Source organism: Atta colombica, unplaced genomic scaffold (genome assembly GCF_001594045.1).
Source record: "Atta colombica isolate Treedump-2 unplaced genomic scaffold, Acol1.0 scaffold35, whole genome shotgun sequence".
NCBI lineage: Eukaryota > Metazoa > Arthropoda > Insecta > Hymenoptera > Formicidae > Atta > Atta colombica.
In genome coordinates, this window is record NW_017259459.1 from 1,929,798 (window position 1) to 1,941,109 (window position 11,312).

The window sequence follows — 11,312 nt, forward strand, 5'->3', positions numbered from 1 at the left end:
CTTCTAAAACTTCATTTGAATAATTGACATCACTTACATAATTTATTCTCTTTCACAATTCGTAATTACATTTAAAACAAAAAAAAATACAGAAAATGCATTTACGATACGAATCGAGAAAAATTGAAAACATAGATGTAAATACAGAAATTTTTCATTAAATATATAAAAACACAGATACCTTCTACCCTTAAAACAGCAATATAGTTTTATGTCGACCTACAATATTGCACACCTACCATTTATAGTAATTTTTAAAGCCTAACCTAACATGTTTTTTAGTAACTTACGTTATAAACGTGAAGGAAAGAGAGAGCATCAAGGGTAATAAAAAAATAGAAAAAGCCTCGCTAAAATATATTATCTTTTTATTCGAATAGCAATTACAACGCTTTAACGGACGACTGACATTTTTTTTTGCTAAGCTACATCAGTGGCATACCTTTACAATTTTTTGAATATACAATTTTCTTCAAACGACCTCTCGGACTAGTTACGCATTCCGTCAGTAAATCGTTTAGCGACTACAAATCCTTACAAAATGAGAATCTGTAAAGTCTGAACGCAAACAGTACGAACGGTACTATTGTTGGAAGTACACGTAAGCCAACTCGTCACAATGGGCATACCGTTTTATGTGATAACTGGCAATGGGTAGGCACGTATGCATTGATAAATATGCAATACACGTTGCATTATTTATCAAATTCATCTAGAGAATCGTCAAATCCTAATTAAATTCTTCACGCCCTACAAACACAAAACATGATGTCTTTGGTCTAAAAAAAATAAACAGGGATATATTACAAGAATATTCAAGCTTACCTACAAAATTATCTTTGTCACAAAGAAAAGATTCATTGTATTTTTTTTTTTTCAAATGCTCGATGTAAAGACAATCATCACACGTTACGTATACCTCATACATATTATTACTTTGTGTTTAATGTAAATAAATAAATAATCGATTCCGTAAATAAATGCTAAATTTTATGCTAACAGTACTGAAATCCTTTATACAGTAAATACTAGTCATGATATTTAAAATGATCACAGTAAAAGTATGAAATCTATTGATCTTTCTACATTTTCCGCTAAACATTTGCAGTTATTAAAGTGAAAATTTTTATTCAAATGTTATATTCGGTTTTTCTAAAAGACTTCTTATACTGATGTGTGTCAATAAATCAATCTTACAAATGTATTTTGATAAGAAAAGTACTCTTAATTTTATTTGTTATTATAACATTGAGTCCATAAATGTGTCACTAAATCAAGATCTCATACATATTTGACATATACAATTCGATGCTATATATTTAGAACACGTTGTATAAAATATTATTTTCCTACTTTGTTTTAAAAGTGTCTACAAACTCAATATTCAGATACATAAAGGATTCTCGATTCAGCATTTGGGTTATACTTTATATATAATTAATAAATTCGTTTCAATGTTGAACTTCTCATTCATAATCTTTTCATTCATCATTCATTTCACAATCTAAAAAAAAAGTTGACACAAGAGTTCGATACTTTTTCCATACATACGTTCCAATTCAATTTTAATAGCCGCAGTTTAGCCACGATTTGTAACAAATTCGAAGTATAATATCCGACTCAATGAACGGATGAACAATGAGAAAAATATGCATTGCGCAAGAAAAGACTAAGTTTATGTCTTCCAAAACTTACCACTGACTTTGATACATTTGACTTTCTGTAACTTCTTCTTTTCTGAGAGTACTGGCATGGCTTCTCTACCCGCTTCGCTTCCTCCTGCACCAGAACTACCACCAGCAATATCAGCTTCTTGAATGCCTCCACCTCCTGCTTGAGCGGCGAGGGATTTCTTTATATTAGTAATCTAGCAACAAGAAAAAAAAACATTCATTATGGATGAAATTAATTTTCTAATGTAAAACTATTTAAAAAAAATAAAATAAAGAAATGTAACTCACATCTCTCTGTATTCTTTCTTTATGATAAGTAGCCTTTTGTTTCTCGACATTAGCTCTAGATATTTGCTGTTCGATACAAGATAGAACTGTATCGCACGCTTCACCCCAGGCAGCTAATGTCTCTGCTACTACACCGGTATCACCTGGCCGAACATCTCGTCCTAAACCAGCATAATCTACTTCTAACTGTGAATTTTTCTGATCTAACTTTCCATGGATTATATCGGCATATATTGCTTCAATAATCAAGTCCTCCAGATCTCTAACATTCTTTATGTCTAACTCTTCCAATAATACCGAGTAGGGTATACATTTGTTTTTCGTGGCTAGAGTGACAATTGTGAGATGCTGAAGCTTCTTTTTTTGCGTAGGAGTTAACTCTAATACTTTCTCTTTATTCTCCAGATAATCTTTATAGGTGCCATACGCAAATAGATTCAAAGTATTCCAATATTGGACATAAGGACCGTTCTCTAATTCTTTGATGTTTGGCATATCCAATAATTCGCCAAAAACATGAACGCCAGGCGTTTCGACGGCTTGCCTTATTAACTCTATGGCGGCGGCGCCTTTCGCAGTTTTTGCAAGCAGCACGAACTGCTCCAAAGGATTATTAGCTGATTTTTCAGCGGTATTTCCACCTGTCATGGTGACTCCTAATAAATAATATTTATAAATAAAAGAGATCTCATGCGCGAATAACGATATGCCACAAAATATGTATATGTACTGTTAATGACGATAGATAAAATCGCCAATAAACTACTCTGGAAAAAAAAATGTCCTTTCTTCTTAGTATAATAAAGCTTTAGTAAACAGAATGCTCGTACGATCGTCTGGTCGAGGTTAGGAAACAGACGCGTTCGTTCCACACATCAACGACAATCGAAAGTGCACGCGTCGTGGGAACACAGTCAAACGCTTGAGAATAACTTGAGAAACTCACTTCTTCGTTATTGTATTGCTACGAATATCGAAGCTAATCGAAACCTCTTTCTGACACTATTTCAAACTTTCGGGGGCTTCAAATCGCGGTGTAAGAAACAATCGGATTTGTCAGCCATGGCCTGAAGCAATTGTGTGTGGGAGTTAGGAGCTGTTGGGGGAGTGAGTATTTTTACGCATGCGTGAATCCCGCGATTGCTGTTTGCGCCGGAAATACCGGAGTGTAAACTATGGAGGTTAATGGAGGCGAGAGACGAAACAGGATACGAGATAGACGAGAGAAATGAGAGATCTCCGTAGTCTTTTTAGTCGATCCTCGCAAACCGACTCGAAGATTCGCTGTCCAAGTGATGCCGCAAATAGCGAGTGACGCATCAATGAGAACGGATATGGTCTACTCCACGTAGTGAGAAATGGTTTGAGGTTAGGTTCCGTTCGAACCGCGACACGTGAATTATCGATTAGACGTTTTTCATATTTAGCGTGACCAAAACAATATCGCGGCGGATTGCGCGTCTTTAGATGCAACAATGGTGGAGAACGGACCGGCGTTCCGTAGGTTAAGTTTTCACCGGAGTTCTCTCGACGTTGTGCCGCCAGTGAACGATATCCGAGAGGAACACTGACTCGACGAAGATGAGCCGGCTATGGAATTATTTGGTATTCCAGGCATGGATGTCTTATCTGATGGCGGCCGGCCTGCTGGTCTTCACCAGCGGTTTCCTCCTAAATCGCGTCTCCCGACCAGAACGGGCCGATTGTACGCAGTGCACGACGGCGGATGATTGCGACGCGACGGACGTTCTCCAGAACACGGAACATGCCGCCAAAGTATGTCTGGAACGCAGAGCGCGGGTCGTACTCTTGATCGTCGATGCGTTGAAATACGAATTTGCGGAGTGGTATGAGGACAATGCTGCTGCGTCTTCTTATCATCGCAACAAATTACCTGTGATCCACGAACTATTGCAGAAATATCCTTCGCACTCTCGTCTGTACAGATTCATGGCCGATCCACCTACCACAACCATGCAACGCCTAAAAGGTCTCACAACAGGCTCCTTACCTACTTTTATAGAGGTGGGATCGAACTTTGCTTCGGAATACATTCAGGAAGACAATCTCATTGACCAAAATGTCGCTGGAGGCATTGTTTTTATGGGGGACGACACATGGATCAATTTATTTCCGGATAAATTCATACGGCAGTTTCCATCACCATCATTCAATGTCTGGGATCTGGACAGCGTAGATAAAGATGTTCAGTATCGTATCTTCTTCGAGCTGAAAAAGAAAGACTGGTCGCTACTGATAGCACACACTCTCGGGATTGATCATTGTGGACATAAGCATGGCATGCAACATCCAGAAATGACGAGGAAATTGAATGACACAAATACGCTTATAAAAGAGATTATAGCATCTTTTGAAAAGGACATGATACTCTTTGTTGTTGGCGATCATGGTATGACTGAGACTGGAGATCATGGTGGTGATAGCTCCAACGAAGTCGAGGCTGCAATGTTTGTTTATTCAACGATTCCGCTGTTGAAAGGATTTGTGATTAATGATGGCAATAGTGTAAATCAAATTGATCTTGTTCCTACTCTGGCGTCGATCCTCGGCACACCGATTCCCTTTTCTAATTTAGGATCTGTAATCCTTGATTGTTTGCCAAGTAAGATAGAGGAGGTAGCTGCTGGTCAATTATTGTATCCATTACATTCTCTATGGAGGAACATTGCCCAAACGAAAAAATACATAGAGATATATTCTGCAGATACATACTTGTTTTCAAAAGAGCAGCTGCAGCATTTACATTATATATATAGTCTTCTCTCTGAGCGAGTTAAGCAAGTTGATAGTTTTGAAAAGTTAGAAGCATTTATTCGGGATACCAAAGGTTATTTTAAATTATTGAAGGACACATGTTCCGAAGTATGGGTCCAATTTGATTCTGGATTAATTTCCAAGGGTTTACTTTTGATGTTTTGTTCCTTATTTTTCTTTTATCTGTTCATCACTGGTATCCCTGAAAGTCGTATGTGTGATATATTTAAATCTTCATTTTTGCAATGTGCCATCATAGCAAATTTAGTTACCGCGGCAATTACCACGTGTTTGTTTTTGTTAAATATTTTAGAGGAATTGAGGAATACAATTTTTTTTGTCACTGGCGCAGTTTCTATTGGTTTATTAGTTATAGTAATCGCTCAAAATTGGGATGTCATATCGATGTGTTGGTATGATCATCGTCGAATGAAGCTGTTGACCTATGTAGCTAGAATAATACTTCTTCTAACGGTATGTGGACTTTTCTCTAACAGTTACATAGTCGAAGAAGACAAAGTCTTATCTTTCCTGTTTGTTACACTTGTATGCCTGCTAATATTTGACCTGAGAAAGAACGATTCTGATAGTACTACCGAGAGAAGGACAAGATTCACTTCAAAACCAATAAAATCAAATTTCAGAACAATTGTACTAATTATCGGCTTACTAGCATGCGCCTCGGTGAGACTATCGCATTATTTCTGGCGCTGTAGAGAAGAACATCTACAACGGGAATGTTCTATATTTGCAACTGGAAAAGTTGGTTGGTCCACAATGCCAAATAACTGGGAGCGTGCTCTACTCGCCGTTTTACTCGCTTCAGTCATCCTGGCATCATATGTAGTGATAGTTAGATTATGGTTGCAAAGTTGTGGAAATCTCACAGGCTTTGCTCCCAGCGTCATAGTAGGGCAGTATTGTCCGGTAATTGTAAGCGTTTGCATGGGTTGCTATTGGATTTTGCAAAAGCTTCCGAAGTTTGTCAAGCCGAAACTCGCACTATCCTGGGAGATCAATACGCTACCTAATGTGGTTTACTTTTTCTGCGTCCTCGCGATTCTCGTTCTCTACTATCGTCCGCTTAGTATATATTTGCTGCCAAAGAAGAAGGAATCCATCGACGTCTACCGTGATGAAAATATAGTGCCTCGATTATTCGAAAAGATAAAAGACTCCATTTCCCGCAAACGAATAGATACCGATGAACTTCCGGTCATTTATGGTTTCGGGACAGCCTACAGCGCTGCATTTATCTCGTTAAGCGTATTCCTCACACTTTTGTACGCATTATTATTAGGAGATACCCTGTCGCCTGGTACATTTTTGATGTTTACAACATGTGGTTGTATATTGGGTTTATCCGCGATAGAGAGATACAAAAATGCTAATAATATTTGTAAGTATACACACTAAAATTATCAGTATATATTTAGATCCTTAATTTTTTTCTAATACTTTATTTTTATTTTATACAGCTGAATTAGTTGACGTATCGATGCCTGTATTACTTTGCTGGTTCTTACTAGCTGAATATTTTTTTTATGGAACTGGTCATCAAGCAACGTTTCCTACCATTCACTGGCATGCTGCCTTTGTAGGAACTGGTGGTCACTTTTACGGAAATTTAGTGTCAGCAATTCTAATCGGTGAATATTATTACGGCTTCATTGAAATTTTTATTGACTAAAGTTTTTTAATAAAATGTTCTTTTTTCAGGTATTAATACGTTTGGATCGCATATTTTACTAGGTGCAACATTACCATTATTAGTGGTCGTGCCATTTACATTGCATCGGATATTTCCAAAATTTCTCAAAGCAAAGTTTTTCGATGATATAAAGAGAGGTGAACTTCTCCTGTTCGAACAAGATTCTGCTTTTCACGCTGCAATTTTTGCGATTGCGGGGAAGTACACATTGCTTCACGGAATTCGAGTATGTTGCTGTTATTAAAATATGTATAAGACATTAAAATTTAGATTATTTTGCTTTTCTCTAAAATAGTTTAAAAGAAATGTGTGCATTCAGATATGTGTATCATTCATTAATTATTTATTTTCCAGACTTTCGGCAGCATGCTCGCAGCGACTATACACTGTCGGCATTTAATGGTTTGGAAGATATTCGCGCCAAAATTAATATTCGAAGGATTAGGATTCCTGGTAACGTTGGGTAGTATACTAGCATCGTTTTACATGGTATTCCGTATTGATCAACAAATGGAATATCTTATCACTAGAGTCACAAAAGGCAGATGATAGTGACTCACTTTTAATGGAGTATAGTACAATCAATAGCAAAGTACCAAAGTCGTAAGAACATTTTGCTTTTGCGATGAATCTGAAAGTTGCTCGTTACTTACGAATATAGATTTGTATCTCTAGCGATTCGAACCGTTAAGATATGAAATGGGCAACGTACAAGTCTATACTTACCACGATACTGCCAATATTCCACAATTTTGTATGAAAGTGTAACAAGGGTAAAAATGAAATCAGGTATATCTAGCGAGTATTATAAATAACATTTTTCGTACCGAAGAAACTCTCTCCATTTCTTCGATTTGATATTAATGTTAGATAATAATGTATACTTCTTCTCTAGAACGCTATGTCGCGTAATCAAACTGATGCTTCCTAACACACTAACGCTACCCTGCGTGCAATGCATTGCTGATTGACGAACAAAGCAACGCACTTGATGCAGGATTGCGTCCGTGTGTCGCGGTCTGTCTGCGTGACTGATGGGCACGTCAAGTGTATTACTGCTATTATTAGAATATGATTAAATAGAAAATAGATTAGATACTATCACAGAAAGAGCATTCATCTTTCATATCCTTCAGTACATATACATAGAAAAAGTACAGTGTATTGCGATTAATGAAGAACAAACGATACAAATAAATCCAGCATTTTAGATTCGTTTTTTGTAAATGATATCTCAATATTATGTATCGCAGATAATTTTAAATGATTCTGTAATATTGTCGTTTCTCTTTTATCTTCTGCCAAATATATTTTATTGGAAATAATCGATTAGTATTGTACACGTTTACTTATACTTTTTGGATAACAATTTTAAAGATTTTTCATTGAGAACTAATCATGTAAATATAGTGAAAGAAATATTCCTGCTGACTGAGTGGCCTAATGGTGGTTATGATGGTGCCTACGATCTTGATACTCATTCTTGTGATACTGCATCCAATCAGCCCATTTGTTTGAGTTTCCGTAAGTGTTAGTCCCCTACGACAGATGAATAGCCCGCGATATTCATAATTCAGAGACATTTTATACATACTTAACTGTAATTAATACTTTGAAAGCCTGGAGCTTGAGAGTTAGGCAATTTAGGCATTTGAATCTGAAAACAAATGAGGTTATTATATTTTATAGTTTCTCGTGCGAATATTACTCGATTAAATAGAGAGGAAAACAAACACGATTTTCGATCTTCGACGAAAAATGTTAAGTAATTTATAACTTCCTGTTTCCTGTTATTGAATGCAATAATTTTGTACATAGGCTTCCAAAGTATTATAGTTATACTATTACACCACTCATATTATAACATAAAATTGTGTGTGTGTGTGTGTGTGTGTGTGTGTGTGTGTGTGTGTGTGTGTGTGTGTGTGTGTGTGTGTGTATATATATGCACATTGCCTTGCATTAAATTATAAAATATTTTATTGTTTCGTTGTTATAATATTTAATTTAACTTTCTTTCATGATTTCTTAATAAAATCGAATAAATAAATAGAGTTTGTAAGAATAGATTTAAGAAATGGTAAACACATTAAGAATCATCTCTGATACTAATATTTCTTTTTTTATATTATTGATTCAAAGAAAGATTCTGTACATTTTATAGACGTCGTATTTATATATTAAAAAAAGGAAAAAAATGTAAAGCATTGAGGTTAATGATAACATTAAAATAATATAATTCCAAAATAATAATAATAATAATATGTAATTACGATATAATAATAACTGAAACATTTTTTAAGAAAAGAGAAAATAATATAAATCAATTAATAATTGTTGTGTCCAAGTAATATAGCATTTATTGAATATATAACATCAATTATTGCATATTATTTTTAGAACTGTAGTAACTGAATTTCAAAACTTTCCAACTCTTTTTTTTATTGTAATTCAAGATGCTTTCCATTATGAATTGTAACAAATTACATTGTTATAAATTGTAAGTTTTAATGAGAAATATTATATGTCACATTTTGCTATATATAGCAAAATTTTTATGTGAAATTGAATTTATGTACTTTTATAATTAACGGTTCAAACTTTTTTCTCTCTTAATATTTTAATTAATTATCACTAAAATTACTTATCTTTCAAAATAAAATCGCACTTACCAGCAACTTGATTCCTCCTCCTTGATGTCCAGGCGTAGAACCTCCTCCCGCTTGTACAGACTCTACTGAACCTGTAGGTAGACTTTGATAGCCCTGATGCATCTGCATTTGTACACCTCTCCTATATTGGCTATGATCATGCCGATCATTATCGTTTTCATATCCGAAATATGGTAGTGAGTTATCGTCTAATTGCCGTTTTACAGCCGAACTCTCAGGATAAGATACCCAGAAAGATGTTGGTCCTTTGGACAAAGCTCTGCTCATTATAGAATTTTCTTTGATGAGATCTGCTGAATAAGAAGTTGGATAAGAAGTTGAATAAGAAGTCGGAGCACTGTTCACAGTGGATATTTTCTTCAGAATGGCATTTAAGAGAGTGTTATTAATCGGTGAAGCTCCAATTGCACCATTAGCTAATGGAATCTTCGACAATTCCGGATTATCTAGTGTGCTAGCATTAGTTGCTATCGCGTTTTTTGCAACCACACTGATGTTTCTTTGCAGCTCCGTTAGCATATCAAATACTTGGCTAAGTGTAGTCATTCTCTGCTGGAACGGAAGCGTTGGATCGATTGTTGGCTTCGCAAAAGGAAATGCATCAGAGAAAGGCTTAAAAGGTTTTTTTGCCTTAGCGACAGCGGCTGTCGCACTCTTTTCATATGCGATCAAATCATTTAAAGTCGCTATCATATCGCCTTTTAAATTACCAAGCTCTGACAATATCGTATTGACAATTATATCTTTAGCAGCTGCAATAGATGACGCATCATCTAAGGATCTTGCGATTTTGTCCGATGAATTATCGTCGAATTTTAGAGATCTCAGAAAATCACTTTTTGTGTCTGAATCATCGCTTGCTTCTAGTGCAGTTACATTTATACTGTCAAATAGTTTGTCCAGGAAGTCAGATACCTTCTGGGTATACTCGGTTGGGCCGGGAATTACAGAGGACGGTATCCAGAAACTAGGAGGTACAATAGTGCTTTTCGGTATAGGTACTTCGGTTGTTGATGCTGGAGTGCTAGTGGCAAGATTTTTGAAGAGCGTGTCCAGGAATTCTGATTTCTTCGAAATGATCGCACTTGGATCCATCACTGGGCCAAAAGAACTACTTGGTAATCCACCTGGTCCGAAAGGTCCGAACATTCCCGGCAAATATTCCTTTGGCACACCAGCGGCTGGTTTTGTTGCCGATATACCTTCTATTATCTTTGGATAAGATGATGAGCCTGGAATGGTATTAACGTTTTCTGCGGAAGAAGGTACTTCTATGCTTCTTCTTCTTCGGGAGAAAGATGCTTTATCCATAAAATCTGGCATTGTTTCTGATGAAAATGGTGTAAAGGGACCGAATTTTTGACCCGTTGGACTTATCGAACCCATGGAACCCATTGGGCCGAACTTTGGAGCAAACGGACCAAACATACCGCGTTTATACATATTGTTACCATCAATAATTTTTTCTTTATCATCTTGTAGCATGTCTCGTTTATTAAATAATGCATTTGCACTATCAACATTATCTGAAGGCAGTCCACTTACGCCATATGGAATGATCGGTTTGGTATCTGCTACGTTATATGCAACTGGTCCTATACCGCCGAACAAGTTACTCAGCATATCTGTCTTCTTAGAAATAAACGCCTTTGGATCGACAAACTTCGGCATAAATGAAGATTTTGGCATGTAGGGTACAGATATCGTGTCTATTCCTCCTGGAGGTCCGAGAGCTCGCGAATAAACTACGAATTACAAAATAATAAGTTAATATAATATCTAATATCATTATATATATTATCTTTTATCTGTGCAAAAGAATATTAAGGAATTAAAAAGCATTGACAAGAAATCTACATTTAAAACTGAATGTAAAATTATTAAATTTTTGTTCTTTTTTATAGATACTCGTTTATAGATAATCTTAAAATATTTTTTATATATTTTTTTTAAATAGAAAATAATTACGTAAGTTTCCCTGGTAAAGATTTTTCTTATAATTTTTATATGAATTGAAACATTTTATATAATAAAAATATAAAAAAATTCTCAATCAAATATTTGGAAAGTTTATATCTCAGAATTTGTCATATATGTGAATTTTGAAATATTCTGAGATTTCTCCATAAGTAAAAAAAAAATTTTTTTAAGTTTTTAGATTTTATAATTTCACCAGAAATTATATTTATAAAA

At 35.5% G+C, this 11,312-nt stretch overlaps 4 protein-coding genes across 7 annotated transcripts in view; 2 read left to right on the forward strand and 2 right to left on the reverse strand.

Moving 5' to 3' along the window:
* Nucleotides 1-346: 346 nt before the first annotated feature.
* On the reverse strand, nt 347-3,055 carry LOC108690751 (COP9 signalosome complex subunit 7). Of its 3 annotated transcripts, none has more exons than XM_018198195.1 (4): nt 2,908-3,055; nt 1,962-2,617; nt 1,696-1,867; nt 347-750 (listed from the first exon to the last, which is right to left on the reverse strand). In XM_018198195.1, exons 2-4 carry the CDS (start codon nt 2,607-2,609, stop codon nt 731-733), a joined length of 840 nt encoding a protein of 279 aa, XP_018053684.1. In that variant the 5' UTR covers nt 2,610-2,617; nt 2,908-3,055; the 3' UTR covers nt 347-730. The 3 variants fall into 3 exon arrangements, with proteins under 3 accessions (XP_018053684.1, XP_018053685.1, XP_018053687.1); XM_018198196.1 differs by having other exon boundaries at nt 2,792-3,055; XM_018198198.1 differs by lacking the exon at nt 2,908-3,055 and adding an exon at nt 2,692-2,836.
* Nucleotides 3,056-3,162: 107 nt separating this feature from the next.
* On the forward strand, nt 3,163-7,645 carry LOC108690752 (GPI ethanolamine phosphate transferase 3). Its single transcript, XM_018198199.1, has 4 exons — nt 3,163-6,135; nt 6,215-6,385; nt 6,456-6,673; nt 6,802-7,645. Exons 1-4 carry the CDS (start codon nt 3,543-3,545, stop codon nt 6,994-6,996), a joined length of 3,177 nt encoding a protein of 1,058 aa, XP_018053688.1. The 5' UTR covers nt 3,163-3,542; the 3' UTR covers nt 6,997-7,645.
* An 85-nt stretch (nt 7,646-7,730) lies between these two features.
* LOC108690765 overlaps nt 7,731-11,312 on the reverse strand; it is a 4,170-nt gene continuing 588 nt past the window's right edge. The window contains exons 2-4 of one of the 2 annotated variants that reach the window (XM_018198232.1): nt 9,120-10,864; nt 8,047-8,104; nt 7,731-7,986 (exon numbers count right to left, since the gene is read on the reverse strand). In XM_018198232.1, the coding sequence (XP_018053721.1) occupies nt 7,979-7,986; nt 8,047-8,104; nt 9,120-10,864 (1,811 nt within the window). In that variant the 3' untranslated portion in view covers nt 7,731-7,978. The remainder of the gene's footprint in view (nt 7,987-8,046; nt 8,105-9,119; nt 10,865-11,312) is intronic. The other variant, XM_018198231.1, reaches the window with a different exon arrangement.
* The window catches only part of LOC108690766, a 4,912-nt gene continuing 3,956 nt past the window's right edge, over nt 10,357-11,312 (forward strand). The window contains exon 1 of the mRNA XM_018198233.1: nt 10,357-10,383. Coding sequence (XP_018053722.1) covers nt 10,357-10,383 — 27 coding nt within the window. The remainder of the gene's footprint in view (nt 10,384-11,312) is intronic.

Bases quoted from the DNA above. Each gene is read 5' to 3' on its own strand.
- LOC108690751 (XM_018198195.1), bottom strand. From the start codon at position 2,609: ATGACAGGTGGAAATACCGCTGAAAAATCAGCTAATAATCCTTTGGAG. The intron at 1,868-1,961 runs GTGAGTTACATT...TCTTGTTGCTAG, and splicing joins AAGAAAGAATACAGAGAGAT to ATTACTAATATAAAGAAATC. The intron at 751-1,695 runs GTAAGTTTTGGA...TTGTGTTTGTAG, and splicing joins CAAATGTATCAAAGTCAGTG to GGCGTGAAGAATTTAATTAG.
- LOC108690752 (XM_018198199.1), top strand. From the start codon at position 3,543: ATGAGCCGGCTATGGAATTATTTGGTATTCCAGGCATGGATGTCTTAT. The intron at 6,386-6,455 runs GTGAATATTATT...TTCTTTTTTCAG, and splicing joins AGTGTCAGCAATTCTAATCG to GTATTAATACGTTTGGATCG. The intron at 6,674-6,801 runs GTATGTTGCTGT...TTTATTTTCCAG, and splicing joins CATTGCTTCACGGAATTCGA to ACTTTCGGCAGCATGCTCGC.